We start from the raw sequence: 25690 nt of genomic DNA on the forward strand, positions 1-25690 counted from the left end.
GGTTTGGTTTGGTTTTAGATTTTTGAAAACCGATAGTATTTGGTTTGGTTATGGTTTTATTCAAAAAAAACCGAAGAATAACCAAACCGAACCGATGAATTATATACATATATTTTATTAATATACATACTTAATATATTATTTTTATAAACAATTTTAAAGATCTTATACATATTTTCATTAAATTTCTTTATAATTTACTTATTGAAAGCAAAAATGCCCAAGATGAAACATTTATCTTATTGATTTCATGTATATGAGTGTCTATATCAATTCTTTGTGGGACTGAAAATGTTATTGTCTCTTCCTTCTAGGCCAATATAGTGAATTTTAAAGCTTTATTGATAGTAAATTTAGTGATTGAAAGTTTACTAATTTAAGTCATTCTAACTATTTTTCGTTTTGAATGGATTGTTGTCACTTTTTTCACATTTTAAATGAATTTTTATTTTTATTTTTGTGTATGGTTAATAACTGAATAACCGAACCAAACCAAACCGAAACCGATAATAACCAAACCGATAAATGTATATTGTATTTGGTTTGGTTTGGTTTTGATAATTTTAAAACCGATCAAGTTGGTTTGGTTTTGGTTTTGAGCAATAACCGATCCAAACTAACCCGTGAACACCCCTAGTTTGAAATAATTACATATTGTCTCAATAATTAATAATTGGGAAAATGGTATGAAATAGCAAATATTAATTCAAATTAAATGTTATAGTCATAGTTTATTTTAATTATAATTCACAGCAAACATTCCCTTTTTTTGCCTTCTAATTCTGTATACAATTAGCCATTTTATACATTTCGGTATAAAATGTATAAAATGCGTTTGTGTTTGTATAAAGCGAGAGAAAAATGTATATACAAATACAAATACATATATTTTCGTCATATACACTTATAATTATACAAATACAAACTTATTATACAAATTACAATGTATAAATAAATTTACACAAAACTGAACAATTTGTATAAAATTGGAAGTTTGTAGCAAATTATACAAATCAAAAGCTCCATAGCAAACATAAAATTTGTTATGGAGCGCAATTATGCAAACTATAACCATAACATACAAATATAATTTTTATGTTTGCTATATGTGAAAGTTGCTTTTAATAATTTCATATCAAATTTCAAGTCATATGTATTTTTCCCACCAGATACAATGTGAAATACATATAAATAAGGAGAGATGCGAGCGAGATAGGAAAGAGGCGAACGAATATGAGGGAGGCAAACGAGAGAGTTGGTATATCTCAAATACATGCAAATCACATTATATATATATATATTTAAGATATCTGTGACATTTCAAATACAAAAAGAGAGAAGCGAGCGAGAGAGTCTGTGTATCCTAGATACATACAAATCCATTTGAATACAATATATCTGAAACAAATTATACCTTATTTTGACCCCAAGTATCCGAGATACATATATCTGGATGCACTAAATACATGTATCTTAGGACCAAAATCTGCCACAAATGATAATTTGAAAAACTTACGGAAAGTGAGATTCGTGTTGTTTACCCATTTATTAACTTAATTCAGCTTAATTAATCCAAATTCAATCTAATCTGTCAATTTACTATTTCTAGTTAATAGTACCTTTGATCCATTAATTATAGATACATTTTAATTTTTGATTTTTGTACTGTACTTCTTCTATCTCAATTTATGTGATTGTTTCTTTTTCCTTCATTTTTTTTTTTAAAAAAAAGCTTCACTTTGAATGATAGGCATCATAACTATCTCAAACTATTTCTAAAAACATATATTTTACCATGCAAATTATCAAATTATTATCTCTTTTTATATTTTTTATTAACGAGACAATCAACACACTTTTGCTATGATTATGATAAGTTCTCTTAACCAAATCATTGCCTTATTTTCTTATTCTTTAAAAGTTGATCTTAAGGATTTACCTATTAAGCAAATAAATCATATTATTAAATTTGAAAATAGTTAAAGTGGCAACAAAATATATAAGGTAATAACATTGAATAATGAAATAACTACTTTTGAAATAGACATAATTTTCTCATATCAATAATTTTATGAATACCAATCAAAGTTTAGACATCTGTTTACACAATTAAAAATGAAAGAGTGTGATTTTTTTAAACGTATATTGCATAATTTATAGGGGATATGATATTAAATAAAGTAGCCAATAATATAATGAGGGTCATTTGACACATTGAATAAAGATAATAATCTCGAGACAAAATTTGGAATTAACTTTTCCCATTTTTTATTTGAGATTTTAGCTGATCTTGAAAATTATTTTATCCCATGGTGGGATCCTATCCCATATAGAAGGTGGGATAAAATAATCCCACCGAGAGATAAATTTGACCTTTTTTCTCAAACAATTTGGACACGTGGAGTTCATCCGTTTCACGTTGAAGTTTCCATTAATGACAATGATAAATACGAGACGATTTGCTAATAACAATGGTATGAATGGACCAAAACTGTAACCGAACTCAAAATTGAGAAATTTCATATATGTAGAAGGCAATAAAGACTACAACTTTAGAACATTCAGAGCAAAATTTGAAAGAAAAATAAGCTCTAAGTTGTACAAAAAGAACTGGACAGGCAATAAAAAGAGAAACAACAAGCAATTTTGCCAAATGAGAGAACATGCTGTCACTGTAGAAACTAACAACTAAGAATGCTCTACCAGCTCGAAAAAGGGGCAAGCTTGTTGCATATCAAACGATCATCCAAGTCAAATGTTGATAACCAGCCCATTTTGCAGCAAGTCGGACACCAATGGCCAATGCAGCACATATCAGAGGAACCGGGACCTTCCTAACTGCACCGGTAGTTTCCCCTTCACTTTTATTCAAAGGTGTTTTAGAGTGTTGCAGAATGGCCAAAGCAGCGTAAGAGACCATTACTACCAGTCTAACCCAAGGCTCTCCCACAGCAGCTAATGCAGCAGCAGCAGGCATTGCGGAAGACACATAATCTCTTTTTTTGATAAATCGAGCAAAGAAAAACAAGCCTAAGAGTATAAACCAAAAGAACAGCTCGGAAATATAACCTCTCACAGCAGCAAATCCCATTATTCCAGCTGCTGTAAGAAGGTATGGTTGGCTGTTCACAGAATCTGGAACTGCCGCTTCACCAATAGCAAGAACACAAGATGCCAAAATGATGATTGTTGTTAGCTCTTGTACTGGTGCATATGCAACTATACTGGAGTAGAAAGCTCGAATGGAGTAAATTGATGATTCAATAAACTTAATTACAGCTGTGATCTGATCCCCTATGAAGTAGTATACAACAGCCAATGCAAGTTTCGAGATGTAACCGAGAAATCGAAAGACAGCACCCACAGCCTTTTTCCAATTATCCAGTTCCCACAAGACAGTCCTCCAGGCATATAGAATAAAGGCCAATGCTGCATATTGACAACAACTACAGAGTTAGTGAAGTACTCTATGTTTATAGTTGGAACATTTTATTCATAAATAGAGAGCTACACATGAAAAGTGCAGAACACAAATGTGAGCTACTACTTGAATGAAAATCGTACGGAAATCAAATGATCAACAAGTACACGATACTCTAACAGCAGATACATGTTCCCAGCAAGTTCTCCCCCAAACCTACGTGGTATCTTGGGCTTTCTTTCTACTTGTATCAACAAAATTTTTTTTATCAAGCAGCTTATGTACCTCTCATGTGGTCCAAACAAAGACATAACAGTAAACCCACATCAATTTTGAAGAATTGTTGAAAATATTGTGGCATTCATTGGATTAAGAGAACAGTGACCTCCTTACTGAAGGCTCGAAAATGTAGCTGCACTACCATTAATATCACCAAACAACTCAGCAGCAGCTATACTCAACTACATAACCCTCTGCCTAGACTGCACATTCAGCTAAATCAGTGCCCACATATAGAAAATTGACAAATTAGCTTATATATATCATATATATATATACCTACTTTGCCAAGAGGTGGCAGGAGCGCAATGACCGTAGCCCAAACCTACTTAAACAACCTAAAGTAGGTTATCTTTAACTAGTGTATGGTTTTCTGGAATTGTGTAAAGTTCAATTCCTCCTTCTGGTGCTTTTCTTATAACAGCTACTTTACTAAATATAAAGAGAAGAGAGGCTAATAGATAATCCACGATTTAGGCAATTAAGACTTTTCCCTGGAAATGTGTATAATTTCCATTTTAGATGAGAGTTAACCAGAATCAAACAGGAGGATAGGTAGTCCTAGTTTACCATTATTAAGCTATTATCATAAGCCATTGAACTGCTAGTAGGAAATAACAACATTCATTTTATAAAGATCACATTTTTTTCCCGCTTCATTCAAATAAGAGCAGCACTCGTTCAGACTTCGTCCATCGCACAGAATGATCTCTATCCTCATCTCAATATCTTTTATCTGTTCCCATTATGAATTCTCTTATCACTACACTAGCAAACAGCAGCACATGAAACATCAAACTAAGTAAAATAGAAAAACAAAAGCTTGACTACAATCAGACTGTAAAAAGATTAGTTTCACAGACATATCAATCAATCAACTAAGCCTGCTTGGGGTCGACTATATATTTATATCCACTTTGTTGGTGGGAGGTAGAAGGTACCCTGTGGAATTAGTCAAGTTGCCAGCAAGCTAGTCCAAACACCACTGTTATCTAAAGGAAGTAAAACAGAAAAACAAAAACTGACTTCTTTTCTTTTTGTAAGGGCAATTCAATTCTCATACAGCAATACCAAAGCCAGATTACAATCAGACTACCAAAAGATTAGTTTCAAAGACATATCAATCAATTATGCCTTCTGGGGTCGACTATATGAATCATTTATAACCATTCTACTTTATTTGGGGCGGTTTTTTTCCCTACAAAAAGAACATGTGATAGAGCTTTTTCGATATACCTATGAACCAAGGCCATCTAACAGGCTTATCAGGAGCTTCTTTAGTCAAGTATCTGAATCTATCAGGCATTGTGCTCTCTCCACGAACATCAATTTCAGCTTTATCAACACTGTTTCCATAATCTACTCCACTACTCTCAGCTTTCGCAATAAACCCATTTTTCCTACGTAATTGAAATCCACAATTACTAGTGAAAATCCCAGAACATTTGTGTTTCAGTTCGAGTTTGAAAGGCTTAATTCTGGCAACAGATGAGGGAAAATCAAGAATCTGATAATGAGAGAAAGCATTAGAAGGAAAATTTGAGGAGATTTTATGGGTTTTCTTGAGAGTGGGAATTGAAGATGAGAGAAATGAGAGAGTAATCGACATTGTTGTTAAGGGTTTAGAGTTTTGCCATTACCAGAGAATTTGTCACTCAGAAGAATGGAGTTTGGGGTTTTGCAAAATCCGGTAGCCCGCCAGACAACCCGGTGACCCGACCCAAAAAATTCATTACATTTTTAAATTGAAATTTTTTATGCATAAATTATGTAAAAATTAGGTGAGATAACCAATTTTCAGGTCTGCTGTGTGTTTCAAGTAATAGGAAAATAGTTGTATTTTAGTGCAATTTTTTTTTTCCAGATGTGTTGTATAGTTTAGATTTTATTTTATTTTTTGATATAACTATTTTTTGATTGGTATGACTTGATCAAAAATATTATTAGTATCATACATAGTGCAGTATCATATTAACAATTGTCTATATTTTTCTTGTGTTTTATGTTATTATCATTAAATAATTTATTTTATTTATTCATAAATGTGTTGAAAAATTTCTTCAATTGGTAACATATGACGAAGGCTTTGACATAGCTTTAGGGAGCGGAACATGGTGGCGGATCTACTTGGAAAAAAAGGCCTGAAAGGAAATTTTTTGAAGCATAGTTAGGAATTACTTTTGCTAGAGATTTTTTTACTTTGACTTGTAATAGTAATTTAGCTACACATCTTGACTACGTTACTCATTTAGTCTCTACGATCCGACTTTTTGTTATGAAGCATAATTAATATAGTTATCTTATTTCAACCAAAGAAATTATGATGAAGAGTTTCATTTTTATTTTACTCATAAAGAAAATTAAAGATAAAATAATTTATTCTATAATATCATTGCATATTCTTTTGCGTATGTAACAATTTGTTTTTGTCTCTATTTTTTTCTTTCTTGAAATGTATTATAAGTTTTTCTTTTTCATTTTTTATTACTTTGCGAATGTAATAATGTAGGTTATTTTTTATGTCTTAGTTACATAACTATGAAAATTTAAGCCTACCTATTATTTAATTGTGGCCTTTAAAATAATAATGTGACACATCTCTTATGCAGCCAAATCGTTTAGTATCATTTTTCTTCTTCTTCTTTGACCCCCTTTATTTTCGCCATTCATTTATTCATTTTTACAAATAAAATCATTGCATAATGCATAGTGTACTTAGGGCTCGTTTGGTGTGAGGGATTAGAAATAATAGTGATGGGATAAGGAAATAGTGATGGGATAAAAAAAAATTATGTTGTTTGGTTGGCAAGTCCGGGATAATTTATCCCGGGATTAATAATTAGTACCGGGATAAGTTATCCCTCCCCATGGGTGGTATAGTAATCCCGGGATAACTTATCCCGAGATAAAATAGGTAAATGACAAAAATGTCCCTTTAAATCCTTTTTATACATCATTTTTTACATTTATGTATATTTACATTTTTTTTTAATACCATGTATAATAATATTTACTACTCCTTATTTTTATGATAATTATACATATTTTTCTATTAAAAAATTATACTATATAAATATAATTTTTATTTATGAATTTATTTGACTAATTCTTATGTTTATTATTTTGATTTCTCATAAATTTTCTTCTCTTTAATAAACTTAAGAGGGAAGTTCTATTTTTAAGCTAAATAAGAAAAAAGTTATATTTTTAAATACACATGGTACTTATCATGGAAAATTGGGAATACATAAACAAAAATATTTAAGTTAAATAAAATAAAAATTTTATTTTAAAAAATGAATAACTAAAGCTCACAAAGAAATATTTAAAAAGTTTAAATAAAGTGAAGGGTAATTTTGTAAACAAACAATTTGTTCTTAAAATTTATCAATATATATTATTGTGAATATAACAAACCAAACACTCAATAAGAAATAATCTCAGGACAACTTATCCCATCATAACTAATCTCAACATAACTTATCCCAACATAACTTTTCCCATCATAACTCATATTCAAACCAAACGACCCCTTAATGTCTAATAAAATTATATATTCAAGTTGTTAGTAACTCATATCTCTCTATCTTCTTAATAACTTTACTCTAAAATAATATTCCCAACTCTTGTTTGTTCATTTTCATATTTTAAAAAATACTTATCAATGGGTAAAAGAATGTAGTAAACAAATGTAATAATAAAGCCACAACATAGAAGTTCTAAAAGTTTTTTTTAAGATCGGTTGTTGCATAAAGGATCAAGTACTCCTACAAAAGATAGAGGAAATTAAAACAAAAAAAATAATATTTTCAACTTAATATAATAGATTATTATTTCAAAATATGACCTCTTATTTCATTTACTTTACCACTCATATATCCTAAATTTCTTGCTTGCTATGTACATATGAAAGGCTTGTACTTGAAAAGAGGCAAATAATTTCTATTTTGCATATTGAAAAAGAATAATTAAAGAACATATCATATCCTGCATGATGATAAGATCTACATTGTATTCTCTACCACTGACACACTACATTATTAAAATAACTATCTATAATTTTTTTAAAAGATGTCTCTCTCTCTATATATATATATATACACAATGAAATATATTAATTTATTAATTTTTCATATAGACTCACGAAGCACGGATAGTTTCCCTAGTACGCTATAAGAAGACTAAATGGTGCATTCAGTTAAATGTTGAGTAATTTACCTAGAGGACTAGGGATCCCACTAGTTAATTCAACAGTGGCTCTCTCACATAAAACTCTCAACCTATCCAATAATTGCAACAACAATATACTCAGTTTAATTTTCATAAAGCGGGTTTGAAGGATGGTGTGTACGTAATGTTTCTTACCTCGTGAGGATAGAGAGACTATTTTTGATAAATTCCCGGTTCACATAAAGCATATCAAAATCTACTCTACAATATATAAAATCAAAACAGGGTGGCAATAGCTACGGGAAATGCATCTTCGTCGAGTCTGCACACCAACTATTTAATGAATCTCCTGAGAGAAATATGATCGTTTGGAACTCAATGATCTCGGTTTACACTCATTGTAAAGATATTGTGAGTGCATTGGAGTTGTTTCAAGTGATGGATGTGGACTGGAGCCTAATTCTTCCACTATTAAAGTGATAATCGCGGGGTTGACGGAGATGGAGGATGGGTTTAGTAAGGCCATTTTGTGTTACCGAGAGATGGAGAGAATGGGTTTGAGGCCAAATTTGATTACGATTCTTGCACTGTGTGACATGTTTGTCTTGGTATAACAGATGTGAATTTGATCAAACAGATTCATGAGTATTCGATAAGCAATGATATTGGTCCAGATCAGCAGTTGAGGAGTGGATTAATTGAGGCTTATGGGCGTTACATGTGTCTTAACAAAGCCTATCTTGTATTTCTTAGTATGAGAAACATGGATGTGGTTGCTTGGAGTAGTTTGATCTCAGCTTACACGTTTCAAGGGAAGGCAAGAACTGCACTTAATATTTTTGAGCAAATGGAGAAAGCTAATGTCAGGCTTGATGGAATTACTTCCTTGGGATTTTGAAAGCTTGTAGTCATGCTGGACAACCTGATGAAGCACAAAAGTAATTTTCTCGTATGAGAGTTCGATGTGGTGTTGAAGCAAGCAGCGATCACTATGCTTGTTTCATAGATGTATTGAATAGCGTGGGGAGATTGCATCAGGCCTATGACGTTATAAGTAAAATGCCAGTGAAGGTGACTGCAAAAGCTTGGGGAGCACTACTTGCTTCTTGTTGAACTTGTGGAGAAGTTGAGCTGGCAGAAATTGCTGGAAGAGCTTTGTTTGAAGTAGAGCCTGAGAATCCTTCTAATTTTGTGAAACTGGCAAGAATTTATGCTAGCAATGGGTGAATTGAGGAAGCAGAAAAACTCAGAAGAGAGATGATCAAGAGGGGGATGAAAACAACCCCGGGTAGCAGCTGGCCGCTGGGTAGTACATCAAGATTGACTTTATCTAGGTTTCCTTTTTGGTTGGTTCAGGTGACAATTCACTGAAATTTCATCTTTGTGAGACGTCAATATTGTATTGAAGGCATCTTTAGAGTACGGAAGAAACAGAAAGTGAGTTTCAGCTTAGAAACAAGACAAAGGAGCTGCTAATGCAGGGTTATGATAGAGAAGATTTCGACCCAGTAACAATCATGCTGCAAAGATTCAGTAGTTTTCTTGTTATACATAAAAAAGAATTCTGTCTTGTCATGAACACCAAATGATCTATTTATTTCCATTTTATCCAAATGAAATTTTCATTGAAACAGAGACGTCTCGTAAACTTCCATGTAACTTGAGCTTGAACAATCCAAGCTGTATTTGCTTTGGATAATGTTCTTTGACCTGACACTAAAACTTACACTGGGTTGTTTCTGTTGCATGCTTCAGCTTTAATAGACAGTATCGGACTAGAGGAGAGATCGCGCATATAATTGAAAAGAAAAAAATAAGTGAACTCCATTTCCTCCAACAAGAGACAAATCGACATAAAGTATTCATTCAATTCCAACTAGTTAGGATTGATCACTGGGAAGTAGAAAGAGTTACTCTTCTGTTGCAAGATTTGGATAGTGAACGCATCATTATTATCAGATGATGCAGACTCTATAATCTGGAAAGGACAGGGGAGTGGTACCTATACAGTTAAGTCCTATTATAATATGCTTAGGTTCAGCTTACGAAATGGATCCATGTGGCCATGGCTACAACTATGGAGAACCGAAGCACCGTATGAAGTTAGATGGTTTTGCTGGATTTTGATCCATGATGCTTGTTAAATCAAAATTACTGAGAAGAAGAATGATTTTTGGTAGCAGGTGTTGTATGTGTGGAAGGGAGGAGGAAAATACTAACAATCTTTTTATTCATTGTTCAGTTTCAAGACAAATATGAGACCTATTTTTTCAAACTACATTAGGGAATCAATGGGTGACACCATACTCAATTAAGGATCTATTTAGCTGCTGGTAGGGTTGCACGGGAGCAAAATGTATCAAAAAGATAAAGAGAAGCTTGGGTTGTTTGGACAATCTAGAATGAGAGAAATAGAAGATGTTTTGAAGACAAGGTCGCAGCAATGCATACTTTGAAGTATAGATCCTAAGGACTTTTGGCCGCACTTTGCAGCACTGATTTGGTACAGGGCTCTCTCTCTCTTTTGCTATTGTACAGGGTCCAGTACTTTGTAATGTCCAGCGCTAGCCTAGTACTTGGTTTGAAAGTGAAGCATATGTCTGTGCTTGCAAAAAACAACTAGTTTTGGTTGAGCTAAATTTGGCGTAATGTATTTCCTGCTAATGCTGGATTTGGGTGTTTGGATTGGCTTTTGTCTTTTAAGCTCTATGTTTTTTTTTGGAGGTGTTTGGGAAAGACAAATAGTGCTTTTAAGCACCTTCTTTTGGGATGAAAAAGTACAAAAATAAGCTAAAAGTCAAAATTGGGTATTCCCAACTTATGACTTTTAGCTTATAAGCTACTTGAAAAAAAAACAATCCAAACACACCCATACTAACCTTAAAAGAGCTAACCATATTGAGCTCAAAAAAACAAAAACAACGAAACATCATAAGCAACATGTATAGAACTAGAAGGATTCCAAATGGAACAAGACTTGGCATGGATGGGTGATTACTACAGGGAATCGAATCAAACTAGAAACACTAATGGAAATTTGCTCCACTTCAACTATAGATAAGACAAGGAACATTGCTTGATGAGGATAAGGAATCACAACAATTAAACTGGAAATACATCAAAAAGCAACAAGAGTACAATAACAACTAATGTAAGGCAAATAAATGGAAAACAAAAGTTCAACATTCAGTACATAATAATTATCAGATAGTTGTAAACTAGGTCTACCAAATTTGATAAAACATCTTTCACTTCCACTACCTTAAAACAACCATGAACTTTGGTGAAATACCTTACATTCTGATCACATTTTTCTTTATTATATCAATAATTCTGTAGTCCAGCTACTCATCAAGTCCATTAACCTCCCATTCCTTCCAAGAACCCACCAGAAACGACACTGTTCCCATTGAACAAAATAAGTGATTCCATGTAATTCTGAACGTAAAACGGGTGAGAGCTCCATTGAATACCAAGACCCCTATTTTGTCCACTATTTGGATCATAAGAAACCAGATCATTGCTCCTAGTTGAAAACAAAACTTCACCATTGTTCCTAAATCCAACTACTTTCACCATATCTGCAACCAAATTTATACAATACAATCTACTCCAAGATTCCAAAACTCCATACCGCTTCATCACCAATACTTCACATGAAACATCACTTATCTCCCTCACATACTTAACAACAACAAGTGATTCCTCAAACTTCTTAATTGATAAACTTGTTGAAATTACACCAACTAAAGCATCCGGCAACATAATCTCCCCAAACACCTCATCAGTTATACTAAAAGACATAACTAAATTTCGATTTCCACCACCATTTGGAACCACATCATATGCAATCCAATGTACAGCTCCATTTACAAAAGCCTGAGACCACCCTAACTCCACCATACAATGCTTAATCTCAACCCCCATAACACTCCTCCAAACCCCAGTTTTAATCGAATAAATTTCAACCTCAGGAGGAACATTATACCCGAACGCACCATTCATATAATACATAAGTCTAACCAACTTATAGTCACCAGTCTCAGGCAAATCAGCACCAAATCCAAGAACATACATATGAAGCGATTGAGGCTTAATCGAAGGCAAAGGTAAGGTTATAAACTTCTGAATAGAAGGGTTCCACAGAACAAGATTCTGCAACACACCAAACAAATCGTTAGACAAACACACGATGCCATTGCAACTGTCAACAATTCTGAAATACCCAAGTCGGCATTTGAAAGGGAGATTCAGTTCCAATGTAAAATCCAAGGAAAAGGGTCGATTCTTACGGTCTTGAAACAATAAATAGTGCTATTTATTGCGAGTACTGACGCAACGCATAACAAGAAGGGTGTTGGTATGTAGGGTTTGAGTAAGGTGAGCGGAGATGAAAGGAAGCCTGGTGATGAGGAAATGCCATGATTTGGAGACAACCACGAATCAAATTAAGGATTTAGCAGGATGTTTCAGTAGGATTTCTCTCAAAAGTTCGGGAGGAAAATAGGAGGAGTCAAAACCAGTCATTGATCAATTTTGAGAGAGAGAGAGCCAAGAAGAACCCTAGTTGTAGAAGAGATTTTTGGTAAAATTTGCTTTAAAAATAGGGATGACAACGGGACGGGGCGGGTTATAACTTTTGCGGGGTGGGGCAAGGCAGGTTTAGATATTCTTTAATAAAAATCATGCAGTGCAGGGCAACTGGTTTGGGATAAGCCCAATGCTAAATCGCTAAGCTATTTTTGCTACTTATCTTTGGTTAAGAACCTTTAGGCAAGAAAATCCAGCTATCATATACTTACCTGATCAATCTTTTGTTTTTGTTTTATTAGTTTAATCCCTCAACTTATTCTTAAAGAATCAATAATTATTTTTCTTTTGCCATTGTGTTAGGTTAAGTGAGAATCAATTGTTTAGCTATTCTTTTTTTTTTTTATAATCGAGAAATCCGTCTGTGACCCACCCTTTGGACCAATCACAACCTTCTAAACTCGGTGGATAATGGATCCGCCCCTCTATCATTCTCCACTTAAATACCGGGCTTCGCTTTGCGTGGTGTGGAGATTGGTAAGTTAAGGTTGGTTGAGGATTACTAAATGTCATTTATGATTTATGAATTAGAGCTTTCCATCATTATTTAATTACAAGTTTAATTTTCAATTATGGCAACTAATTGAAAATCCTAGTATTTTCTAACTTTACTTCTTTGCTATTAATTGTTCTTTTATAAACAATTCTCTTCTGAATCTTCATTTCATCACTCTTTTTGTACATATTCAAATAGTTTTTCTAAACTATCAAATACTTGTCTTTTGATGCAATGTTTTACAGCTATTGCATTAGTGATGTTTTTCTTTGATAGAATAATTTATCAGTCATTCAAAAAGAAGTCTTTAAAAAGGAAAACAATAATAAATTATGTGGGACGGGTTTGGGCGCTGCTGGGCAGGTTGAAAAGAGAAAATCATGCTACATTCTTTCTTTTCTTAAAGAATGTCAATCACAATCACCCATCAAGAAACTAACCGTCATGAATGTCAATCACATTCACCTATCAAGAAATAAGGTTCGTTGATAATTGAGATACACACAATAGTGCTAAAGAAAAGTTAAAGAGAACTGCACAATTCATTTTCCTACTTTGCCTACTTAGAAGTTTTCTTTTTGACTATTGTTCTGTCGATATTAAAAGACCGACTTCAGTTTGAACTTCAATCTCCCTTATGTCAGGTCTTCTCATTGTCTTCTATATCTGCTGAATTTAACCCTATGATTTATACGTTTTAAATAATTCACATATATATCATATAATTGCAGTATGTTGAACAAAACTATTTTACCATTATTAAGCTACATTATCATAAGCCATTGAACTGCTACTAGGAAATAATAAACAACCAAGTCTCAGCTCCAAACAAGTTGGGGTGCATTTATATTACAAAGATTACATTATTTGCTTCGTTCAAATAAGAGCAAGACTTGTTCAGACTTCGTCTATTTCACAGAATGATCTTTATTATTTCAATTCCTTTTATCTGTTCCGTTTCTGAATTCTCATATCATTCAATTAGGAAACAGCAGCACTTGAAACATCAAACTAAGCAAAACAGAAAAACAAAAGCTAACTTCTTTTCTTTTTGTAAGGGAATCCAATTCTTTTTTATAACCGTGGTATCCGTGACAGCTAGCATACCTCGATAAGTCCACGGGGTACCTGCTACCTTGCACCAGCACACATACCGGATAACTCTGTCCACCAACGCTTGGACAGATGGGAAAAATTCAACTTAATGTGGAACTCGAACTTGAGACCTAAGGGCAACCGAATTCTCATACAACAACACCAAAGCTAGAGTACAATTAGACTACCGAAAGATTAGTTTCACGGGCATATCAACTTACCTACTCTGGGTCAACTATATGAATCATTTGTATCCATTCTGCTTTATTTGGGGCAAATGTTGTCCCCAAAAGGAACACACAATAGATCTTTTGATGTACCTATAAACCAATCTAACAGGCATATCAATCGATCAACTACGCTTACTTGGGGTCGACTATGTGAATCATCTATATCCATTGTTCTGCTTTATTTGGGGCAAATTTTGTCCCAAAAAAGAACACAAAGTAGAGCTTTTGACCTATAAATCAAGGCCATCTAAGTTCTAACAGGCATATCAACCAATCAACTAGCTTACTTTGGGTCGACTATATGAATCATCTATATCTATTCTGTTTTAGTTAGTCTGTCTTTATTTTCATTCTCGTCTATTTAAAAAGGAATGCTTCTTTCCTTTTTTTGACGACTCTTATAACTTTCCACGTGACATGGGGCATTTTATACATTTTGTATACCTAAGTCTCTTTTAGCTTCTTAAACTTTGTAACAAATCAAAATCAAACAAACAAATTGAAACATATGGAGTATACAATAGAGCTTTTCTAACATACCTATGAACCAAGGCCATCTAACAGGTTTATCAGGAGCTTCTTTCGTCAAGTTCCTGAATCTATCCGGCATTGTGCTCTCTCCACGAACATCAATTTCAGCTTTATCAACATTGTTTCCATAATCTACTCCACTACTCTCAGCTTTCGCAATAAACCCATTTTTCCTACTTAATTGAAATCCACAATTACTACCGAAAAGCCTGGAATAATTGTGTTTCAATTCAAGTTTGAGAGGCTTAATTCTGGCTATAGAGAAGGGAAATTCAAGAATCTGACTACGAGGGCAAGCATTTAAAGGAAAGTTTGAGGATATTTTATGGGTTTTCTTGAGAAATGGGGTTGAAGATAAGAGAGCTGAGAGGGTAATCACCATTGTTATGGAAGTCGGAGAGGTTAAAGTTCAGAGTTTTAGTTCCGCCATTACCAGAAAATTGCTCACTCGGAAGAGTGGGAGGTTTTGCAAAAATCGGTAACTCGATGAACCCAACCCGCAATCAATTCATACAAAATGGGAAGTTATTGGTTGTGGTTTTAGAGTTTAGGGTACAGAGATAAGTGATTTTCTTATTTATCATTTTTTTTCAAATTACAAAAAATTCTTAAAATTTAAGGATTTCGAATACATCACTCAATGATACATCACCTCGATTTCGGGTACATCACTCAACGTCTTGATACAACACTCCCACTTTTGAATACATCACGTTCCAATACATTACTTTTGTTGATGCAAGACGCACCTACTTGATACATCACTTAACGTCTCGTTACATTACCTTTGTTGATACAAGACACACGTGTCTCGATACATCGCGTAAGAGTGATGTATCCGAGAATATGATGGAGTAGGAATTTTTGTATTTTTTTTTAAATGGTCGATAATTTTGGAGAATATGATAAAATAAATTGTATATTTAGATAATTTTTGCTTTATTTATTGTGTTTGATATTATGTAAGTAGAAAATATTATTTTAAAAATAGTTATATTTTATTTAAATAAATACTAGAAATTGAAAGTGAGAGTAGGGGTGATAGGGGACGAGGGCTATGGTGTTAGAGATGGGGTGGGAGAGGATTAAAGGGTGGGGTTGAGATAGTCAATGTGAAATACTATTTGTAAAATTTATTTAGCAATTTTTGCTTCGTTAAAAAAGGATTAGGAGTTAGAAAGAATGGTTTTATGCGTATTGTAAAGAAGTTGTTTATTTCTCTTTATCTTCTTTCGATAGCCTAATCTTCTCATTTCTATTTTTATTTTTATCCTTAGTTATTTATTATTTCAGTATTTTTATTGTAATTCAATAGTTAAATGTTGTCGTTATAATTTGATTATCGGTGATTATATAATAATGGGGTAATTGTGTCAAGAATTTGGATTTGTTACATATATGATACTTTTATTAGTCCTAAAATTAATGTTGAAATTTTAATCGCTAAATGAATAAGAAATGTTTAACCATATGGTATTTAAAATCGACCAACTCAATTAATTCAAATTCGCATCACATAGAGTCCATTAAAGAGAAATGCACCCTTACCTGAATTTTTTCTTAAGTTTCTTACTCAATTTTTTATTCATTAGACTATTTGGTGTTTAAAATTCACTAAATCAATTCATTTGAATTCACACGGCATAGATACATTAAGAGGAAGTGTCCCCTTTCTTAAATTACTTCATTCCAAAATTCAAACTCTATTTTTTTTGTTCAATCATCCCGTATTTAAAAATATATTAACTCAATTAATTTGACTTTACATCATATAGAGTTCGTTAAAAGAGAAAATACACCATGCTCAAAAATTCGACTCAACTTTTTTTTAAAAATCTCTTGTATTTAAAACCCTTTAAATGAATTAATTTGAATAAACACTACATATGATCTATCAAAAGGGAAATGCAACATATCCAAAATTCAGATTCAAAATTTTAATTAAGAAAATATCTTGTCATAGAATTCTTGAATTCAACTTGAAGTTAAATTTTTGAATTTTTAAGAACTTGAAAAATAATAACAAATTTGTTTCTACTTTTTCTCTATCCAAAATTACTCATAAAAAGTAAAAGAAAAAAACAACTTCAATTTATATCCATAATTGAACATGATTCAAATTTTTAAATATTTTTTTTCTTGTAAAAATAGAAACAACTTTCTTTTTTCAAATTCACAATATAACATAATCACGCCAGCTAAATATTTGAAAATGTCTTATTCATTCCATCACACTCTCTGGCTATGGAGTTTTTTTTTATAAAGAAAAGCTGGAACTACCACCTTTTTGTTCCTTTGGAGGGAGCATTCACAATCTCAAAGTTAGAAGTGCTTACTATCCGATCAACTCTCATCGGAGTAATAAGCACATTTGTGTGTTTCATATTATTCATTTAGAGGTTGTTTTTTTCTTATTAGTTGTATGGTTTGTCAAATATGCATGAAATAATTTCTAAGAATAAGTTTTTTATTTATAAAAAATACCCTCTAAAAATAAGTTGTTTATTTATAAAAAAAGATTTAAGGGGGTACTTTTAATATTTTATATTTTTATTCTTGGACAAGTTATCCCGCGATTAGTATTCCACCCACAAGTAAGGATAACATATGTTAGTCATATTTATCAATCCTGGATAAGTTACCCAAGGTACTAAAAACTTATTCCAAAATTATTTTTCTTTATCCATCATATTAAACGATCCGCATTGATATCCAAACGGTATATATATATATTCAAAACAAGGCGGCAAAAAGCACAAAGCAATGAGTTATTTTTCTTCAAACTTCCAACGTTTGCTTTCTTACACAAAACTCTTAACATCTCATGTCAATCAAGGCAAACATGAACAAGCCCTTTCTCTTTTCCACCAAATCCATTCAACTCTCTCCCATTCACTCGACCCCTTCGTGTTCCCTCTCGCCCTTAAATCTTGCGCCGCGCTGAGTTTCTCTCAGCTCGGCGCAACCATTCACGCACACACAACCAAAGCCTCTTTCATTTCCAACCCCTTTGTCGCTTGTGCATTAGTTGACATGTATGGGAAATGTGTCTCCGTAGAGTACGCACGCCAACTGTTTGATGAATCTCCGGAGAGAAATGTAGTCGTTTGGAACTCGATGATCTCTGTTTACGCACATTGTAATGATGTTGGGAGGGCGTTGGAGTTGTTTCGAGTGATGGATGTGGAGCCTAATTCTTCTACTTTTAACGCGATTATCACGGGGTTGGCGGACACGGAGGATGGGTTTAGTAGGGCTGTTTTGTGTTACAGAGAGATGGGGAGGATGGGGTTGAAGCCGAATTTGATTACGGTTCTTGCATTGTTACGTGCTTGTCTTGGTACGGCGGATGTGAATTTGATCGAACAGATTCATGGGTATTCGATAAGGAATGATATTGATCCAGATCCTCAATTGAGGAGTGGATTAATTGAGGCTTATGGGCGTTGCGGGTGTCTTGAGAAAGCTCATCTTGTGTTTCTTAGTATGAGAAACAGGGATGTGGTTGCTTGGAGTAGTTTGATATCAGCTTACGCGTTTCACGGGGAGGCAAGAACTGCACTTGAAGTTTTTGAGCAAATGCAGAAGGCTAATGTCAGGCCTGATGGAATTACTTTTCTTGGGGTTTTGAAAGCTTGTAGTCATGCTGGACTACCTGATGAAGCACATATGTACTTTTCTCGTATGAGAGTTCGTTATGGTGTTGAAGCAAGCAGTGATCATTACGCTTGTTTGATAGATGTATTGAGTAGGTCAGGAAGATTGCATCAGGCGTATGACGTTATTAGGAAAATGCCAGTGAAAGTGACTGCGAAAGCTTGGGGAGCACTACTTGCTTCTTGTCGAACTTATGGAGAAGTCGAGCTGGCAGAAATAGCTGGAAGAGCTTTATTTGAAATAGAGCCTGAGAATCCTGCTAATTTTGTGATTTTGGCAAGAATTTATTCTAGTAATGGGCGATTTGAGGAAGCGGAAAGACTCAGAAGAGAGATGATCAAGAGGGGCATGAAAACATCCCCGGGTAGCAGCTGGGTAGTACATCAATATTGACTTATCCTGGTTCTTTTGGCTGGTTCAGGTGACAATTCACTGAAATTTCGACGTCAATATTGTACTGAGGCGTCTTTAGAGTATGGAAGAAACAGAAAGTGATAGACCCCAGTAACAATCATGCTAGAAAGATTCAATAGTTTTCTTGTTATACATAAAAATGATTGAAACAGAGATGTCTATTGTGAAGTTCCATGTAATTTGAACTCGAGCTGTATTTGCTTTTGGATAGTGATGTTTGCCCTGACGCTAAAACTTAGATGGGATTGTTTCTGTTGCATGCTTCAGCTCTAATAGACGGACATTGGACTAAAGGATAGTATTTCTATGTTCCAGTAGCATGACCAGCTTTAATATAGATGCTCAATTAAACTCTCAGACAGTCAAGACTGTTGATAGTGAACCAAGTGAGAAGTATGTAAATTCTGCCTATCAAATCACACCCCTAGTTGCAGCTTCAATTGTGATTATTCGTCTTCTGTGATTGTGTTCGTCATCAAATTAGATATTCACATTCATTGAGTTCAAGTGAAGTACGTACCTATCTCGTTTGGTAAGGCTGACTTTTATAGCAGCCTTTAGTGAAGCTGCTTCTAGCCCTAATTCCTTGATTGAGTCTCAATACACGTCCATTGGTGTATATATATTGACATTCAGTGAGCCTAAATGTGAGGTATCAGTGGCAGAAAAGAAATCAAGTCTTTCGAGTATGGATCGTTGTAAAAACATTTGATCGATATACAAAGAAGAGTAGCAAGTAGCAACATCATGTTAATTGGACTTAACATTCATACAACACTAGTTGAATCAGAATGGCCTTGAGCAATTTTTGAACTACGTTCCTTGAATCATATCGAAGAAGCTACTGTATTGAGTACTAGTAGCAAAATTGAGATGTATGTTGTTGCGATTTCCAAAACTCGTGAAATTAAAGAAGTGACTAAGTGAATATCTAAGTATAGCGGTGTTTTAGTTACAGAACTCCGCCAACATCAATTTTTTGTCGTACAATAAGGATGCCACACAAAATTGTCCAACTATCAAAAAGCTGAGGAAGTGGATGGGTGATGAACAACTCCCCGAAAACAACAAGAAGGCGATCTATGATCTCAGTCTAGGGACAGTAAACAAACTGCTACATGGAGCAATGTAGCATATGAAATCATGTAATGTAACTCGAAATCAGACTTTGTGTGACATATACTTGAAAAATATGCAACAAAATATTCGATCTATACAGTTAAGTCCTCATATAATAAGCTTAGGTTCAGCTTTTGAAATGCATCCATGTGGCCATGGCTGCAAATAGCTCAACCCATGATGCTTGTCTAGATCAAAATAATGATCTTTCTTGATCAAAAAAAGGTGACAACGTACTCAAACATATCAAGAAGGTAAAGGAGAACTATCCCTGCTTGTGTTGTTTAGACGATCTGGAGAGCATAGAAGACGTCTTGAAGACAAGGTCGCAACAATTCATACTAAGTATAGATCCTTGAGACTTTTGGCCCTTTGCTTCACTGATATTGTACATGCCCCTCTCTCTGTCTTACGCTATTGTACAGGGTCCATTACTAGCTTAATACTTAGTTTACAAAGCGAAGAATATGCACTTAGCTTGTTAAAAATAAAACAACTAGTGAGGGTTGAGCTAAATTAGGCATTATGCATTTACTTCATCATGCCATTTTCGACATCACAGAGAAGTATGAAAATTATGACTATCAAATCACACTAGAAGTAATGACATGGTAATTATGTGCACAACTGCATATGCAGCCAAATAGTCAGACAAGTGCAATTGATGAGACACATAACACCTTATTGCCCGATTTAGCAACCTTAAAAGGACGGATCATATTTAACTCAAAAAAAACAAAAACAATGAAACACGATCGAATAGTAACATCACAATAACTACAAGAAGATAATATGACAATCAACTGATAAAAATAAGAAATCCCAACAATTAAACTAAAAATACATCAAAAGGCAATAGGAGTACAGTAACAACTAATGTCACACAAGTAAATGGAAAACAAAAGTTCAACATTCAGAACATTATAATTATCAGATACCAAATTTGATAAAGCGTCTTTCACTTCCACATTACCTTGAAACAATCATGAACTTTGGTGAAATACCCTACCTTCTGAGCACATTCTTATTTATTGTATCAATAAATTCTGAAGTCCAGCTACTCATTAAGTCCATAAACCTCCATTCCTCCCAAGAACCCACCCGAACTGGCATTGTTCCGATTGAACAGAATAAGTGATTCCCTGTAATTCTGAACATAAAACAACGAAGAGACCCCTTGAATACCAAGACTCGTATTTCGTCCACTATTTGGGTCATAAGAAACAGGATCATTCCTTCTAGTTGAAAACAAAACTTCACCATTGTTCCTAAATCCAACTACTTTCTCCATACCTGCAACCAAATTTATATGATACAATCTACTCCAAGATTCCAAAACTCCATACTGCTTCATCACCCATACTTCACATGAATCACCACCTATCTCGCTCCCATACTTAACAACAGCAAGTGATTCCTCAAACAACATAATTGATAAATTTGTTGTAGTTACACCAACTAAAGCATCCGGCAACATAATCTCCCCAAACACCTCATCTGCTATACTAAAAGTTTTAACTAAACTCCAAAGGTCACCGCCATTCACAACCACATCAGACGCAATCCAATGTACAACTCCATTTACAAAAGCCTGAGGCGACAAAAACTTCACCATACAATTCTTAATCTCAACTCCTACCACTCTCCTCCAAACCCCACTATTAATCGAATAAATTTCAATCTCAGGAGGACCACTATATACGAACCCATCATTCATATGATACACAAGTTTAACCAACTTAAAGTCATCAGTCTCAGGCAAATCAGCACCAAATCCAAGAACACACATATGAGGCCACTGCGGCTTAATCAAAGGCATAGGAATACTTATAAACTTATGAATCGAAGGGTTCCACAGAACGAGACTCCGCAACTGACCAAGCACATCGTCATACAAACACACAATGCCATTGCAGCTACCAACAATTTTGAAATATCCTAGGTTCGATTTGAAAGGGAAATGTAGTTCCGATGTAAAATCTAAGGAAAATGGTCGATTCTTAGAGTCTTGAAACAATGAATAGTTCTCTCTTTTGCGAGTTCTATCGAAATGCCTAACAAGAAAGGTGTTGGAACGCGGGGTTTGGGCGAGATGAGCGGAGATGAAAGGAAAACTAGTGATGAGTGAATGCCATGATTTGCAGACAACTGTAAATCGAATTAAGGATTTAACAGGAAGTTTCAGTAGGATTTCTCTCAAAAGTTCAAAACAAAAGTAGGTGGAGACGGAATCAGTCATTGATCAATTTTGAGAGAAAGAGAGAGAGATAGGAAGAACCCTAGTTATGGAAGACATTTTGGTAAATTTGCTTTAAATATTGAGATGTCGGGGCGGGGCGGATATAGCTTTTGAGGGTCAAGGCGGGGCGGGGCAAGACATGTTTAGATTTATTAAATAAAAATCATGCAGTGTAGGGCGGGTTGCAGGTTTGGAATAAACCCAATGCTAAAATCGCTAAGCTATTTCTTTCACTTATCTTTTGTTTAGGACCTTTAGGCTAGAAAATCCAGAAATCATATACTAACCGGCTTAACCTTTTATTTGCATTTTATTAGCTTAATAATCTTATAACTTATTCTTAAAGAATCAGTAATAATGTTTCTTTTGTCCTTGTGTTATGTTAAGTGAGAATTACATTGTTTAGTTATTGTTGGGGGATCGCTTCAAGTCTATTTCCAAATATGGGTGAATTTATAAAGTAATTATGTGGTAAGTTAAGGTTGGATGAGGATTAAGATATGGTATTTATGATTTATGAACTAGAACTCTCCATCATTATTTTATTACTAGTTGAATTTTCAATTATGGCAAATGATTGGAAAACTGTCTCCTCCTCAAATATTTTCTAACTTTACTTCTTTGTTATTAATTGTTCTTTTGTAATAAGTGTTAGCCCCTAAATACTTCTAAATTAGTTTTAATAATGACAACTAACCAAAAGTAAATTCGTAGGAAAAGAAAGAAAGAAACACATAGGTGAAATTCACCCAAGGACAAAAAGGACAGAAGATAAGCCATAATTAATCAAGGGTTTATAATACAAGGAAGAACATTCAATTGAGCTAAATTGAGCATTATTCATTTCCCTCATCACATGCCAATTTCGACATTAGGGAGAAGTATGGAATCTTTTTTTTTTATGACCGTGGTGTTTGGACCAACTTACGTACACCTCGATACCTTCCACCTTCTACCACGTATGGAAATTCCACCTTATCAAATCACACTAGATGCAATGAGAAGGTAATAATGTGCGTACAGCAAATAGTCAGGCCACTACAACACCTTATTGCCTGCCAACTTTAGGTGAAAGGGGGTGCCGGATTTGGTAATCTTAAAAGGGCTAAACATATTTAGCTAAAAAAAAAAACAATGAAAACAAGCTGATAGTAAAATCATAGTAGCTACAACAAAATAATAGGATACTTGACGGATAAAGACAAGGTCCATTGCTTGATTAGGATAAGGTTTCAAAATAATAAATTGGAAATACATCAAAAAGCAACAAGATTACACTAACAACTAATGTAACACAAAAAGTGATTCCATGTAATTCAACATTCAGTAAAATACCTTCTGATCAAATAGCTCTAAACAAGGTCTACCAAATTTGATAAAACATCTTCCACTTCCACTACCTTGAAACAACCATGAACTTTGGTAAAATGTCTTGCCTTCTGATCACATTCATCTTTATTGTATCGATAACTTCTGTAGTCCAGCTACTCATTCAGACCATAAATCTCCCATTCATTCCAACAACTCACCAGAAACGACACTGTTCCCTTTAAGCAAAATAAGTGATTCCACGTAATTTTGAACATAAAATGAGCGAGAGCTCCCTTGAATACGAAGACCCCTATTTCGTCCACTATTTGGATCATACGAAACCAGATCATTGTTCCTAGTTGAAAACAAAACTTCACCGTTGTTCCTAAATCCAACTATTTTCTCCATACCTGCAACCAAATTTATATGATACAATCTATTCCAAGATTCCAAAACTCCATACTGTTTCATCACCCATACTTCACATGAAGCACCATCTATCTCCCTCTCATACTTAACAACAGCAAGTGATTCCTCAAACAACATAATCGATAAATTTGTTGCAATTACGCCAACTAAAGCATCCGGCAACATAATCTCCCCAAACACCTCATCCGCTATACTAAAAGTCATAACTAAACTCCGAAGGTCACCACCATTCGCAACCAAATCATACGCAATCCAATGTACATTTCCATTTACAAAAACCTGAGACCACATAAACTCCACTATACAATGCTTAATCTCAACCCCAATCACTCTCCTCCAAACTCCACTATTAATCGAATAAATTTCAATCTCCGGAGGATCATTATACACAACATCATTCTTACGATATACAAGTCTAACCAACTTATAGTCATCAGATTCACCCAAATCAGCCCCAAATCCAAAAACAAACATATGAGGCGACTGAGGATTAATTGAAGGCATTGGTAAAGTTATAAATTTCTGAATAGAAGGGTTCCACAAGATAAGACTCCGCAACTCACCAAACAAATCATCTGACAAACACAGGATGCCATTGCAGCTGCCAACAATTCTGAAATACCCAAGTGGGCGCTTGAACGGGGAATGCAGTTCCGATATGAAATTCAAGTAAAAGGGTCGATTCTTAGAGTCTTCAAACAAGAAATAGTGTTCTCTATTGCAAGAACTGTCATAACGCCTAACAAAAACAGTGTCGGATTGTGGGGTTTGGGCGAAGTGAGCTGAGATGAAAGGAAAACTGGTGATGAGGGAATACCATGATTTGCAGACAACTGTGAATCGAATTAAAGATTTAGCTGGAAGTTTCAATAGGATTTCTGTCACAACTTCATGAGGAAAGTAGAAGGATTCAGAATCAGCCGCCATTGATTAATTCTGAGAGAGGAGAGACAGAAAGCGCAAAAGTGTGTTTTATTTAAAAGGAAAGTACAATAATTAAACCCTAAAAGCTAATTAATTAGTATATTTTTAACTCTAAACTTAATCCTATGATATCTTAATTAATCCAACGTATTAAATGATTCCTAAAGTATATTGCTTTAACTAGTACTCTTTTTGTTCCTATTTATGACACTGTTTAGCTAGATATAAAAATTTTTTGGTTTTGGTTCCTTATAAACTTGGTATTTAAATTGTAGATTCAATTTTAAAACTGAATATGATTTTACTAGTTTATATGGAGATTAAAGAGCGATAAAGAATTGGAATAATCTTCCAAAGAACTCGTTTTATTTGACCATGGGAAACAACCACTGAATAGAAGCAACATAATTGTATCATTCACTATGTAAATGGACAAAAAAAAGATTTATGTTGCTATAAAACCTCAAAGTTTATGTTTTTATGTGATCGCAACATCAAAAAAGGAAGTTTGAATTTTCTACGAAACTCTTGATGGCGAGTGTCCTTGTATCCATTGTTTCTGTCTATCAAAAAATCCCTGATTAATTTGATGAAGCCTATGTTCATCTCCAGCATTCATATAGCTAGTCTCTTCACCCAGGCAATTAATAAGGTCAATGAACATCTTCCTACTTGTGAGAAATGGATAAATCCATCTGTCTTATTCAGGATTATATGAAATGTCAATTGTTGAAGAGTTTCACGTCAAATAAAAAAGGGATGAGTGGTCACCTTTATTATGGTCT

General features: G+C 34.1%; 4 protein-coding genes across 5 annotated transcripts; 1 reads left to right on the forward strand and 3 right to left on the reverse strand.

Moving 5' to 3' along the window:
* Window positions 1-2492: 2492 nt before the first annotated feature.
* On the reverse strand, window positions 2493-15343 carry LOC102592106 (uncharacterized). 2 transcript variants are annotated; one of them, XM_015304690.1, is made up of 2 exons: window positions 14822-15343; window positions 2493-3429 (listed from the first exon to the last, which is right to left on the reverse strand). In XM_015304690.1, the coding sequence occupies exons 1-2, from the start codon at window positions 15192-15194 to the stop codon at window positions 2735-2737; spliced, it is 1068 nt and encodes a 355-aa protein (XP_015160176.1). In that variant the 5' UTR covers window positions 15195-15343; the 3' UTR covers window positions 2493-2734. The 2 variants fall into 2 exon arrangements, with proteins under 2 accessions (XP_015160176.1, XP_006365998.1); XM_006365936.2 differs by lacking the exon at window positions 14822-15343 and adding an exon at window positions 4937-5443.
* Window positions 15344-17501: 2158 nt separating this feature from the next.
* On the forward strand, window positions 17502-19299 carry LOC102601810 (putative pentatricopeptide repeat-containing protein At1g03510). Its single transcript, XM_015304686.1, has one exon. It carries the CDS (start codon window positions 17576-17578, stop codon window positions 18860-18862), a length of 1287 nt encoding a protein of 428 aa, XP_015160172.1. The 5' UTR covers window positions 17502-17575; the 3' UTR covers window positions 18863-19299.
* A 1760-nt stretch (window positions 19300-21059) lies between these two features.
* Window positions 21060-22241, reverse strand: LOC102602147 (F-box protein At3g07870-like). Its single transcript, XM_006365968.1, has one exon. The coding sequence runs from the start codon at window positions 22239-22241 to the stop codon at window positions 21060-21062; it is 1182 nt and encodes a 393-aa protein (XP_006366030.1).
* A 1183-nt stretch (window positions 22242-23424) lies between these two features.
* Window positions 23425-24974, reverse strand: LOC102592783 (F-box/kelch-repeat protein At3g06240-like). The gene has a single exon (XM_006365938.2). It carries the CDS (start codon window positions 24906-24908, stop codon window positions 23754-23756), a length of 1155 nt encoding a protein of 384 aa, XP_006366000.1. The 5' UTR covers window positions 24909-24974; the 3' UTR covers window positions 23425-23753.
* Window positions 24975-25690: the final 716 nt, after the last annotated feature.

The sequence above is a fragment of the Solanum tuberosum genome, unplaced genomic scaffold, assembly GCF_000226075.1.
Source record: "Solanum tuberosum cultivar DM 1-3 516 R44 unplaced genomic scaffold, SolTub_3.0 scf00599, whole genome shotgun sequence".
Classification (NCBI taxonomy): Eukaryota; Viridiplantae; Streptophyta; class Magnoliopsida; order Solanales; family Solanaceae; genus Solanum; species Solanum tuberosum.

Bases quoted from the DNA above. Each gene is read 5' to 3' on its own strand.
- LOC102602147 (XM_006365968.1), bottom strand. From the start codon at position 22,241: ATGACTGATTCCGTCTCCACCTACTTTTGTTTTGAACTTTTGAGAGAA.
- LOC102592106 (XM_015304690.1), bottom strand. From the start codon at position 15,194: ATGGTGATTACCCTCTCAGCTCTCTTATCTTCAACCCCATTTCTCAAG. The intron at 3,430-14,821 runs GTATGTTAGAAA...GTCAATATGCAG, and splicing joins TAGATGGCCTTGGTTCATAG to CATTGGCCTTTATTCTATAT.
- LOC102592783 (XM_006365938.2), bottom strand. From the start codon at position 24,908: ATGGCGGCTGATTCTGAATCCTTCTACTTTCCTCATGAAGTTGTGACA.
- LOC102601810 (XM_015304686.1), top strand. From the start codon at position 17,576: ATGAGTTATTTTTCTTCAAACTTCCAACGTTTGCTTTCTTACACAAAA.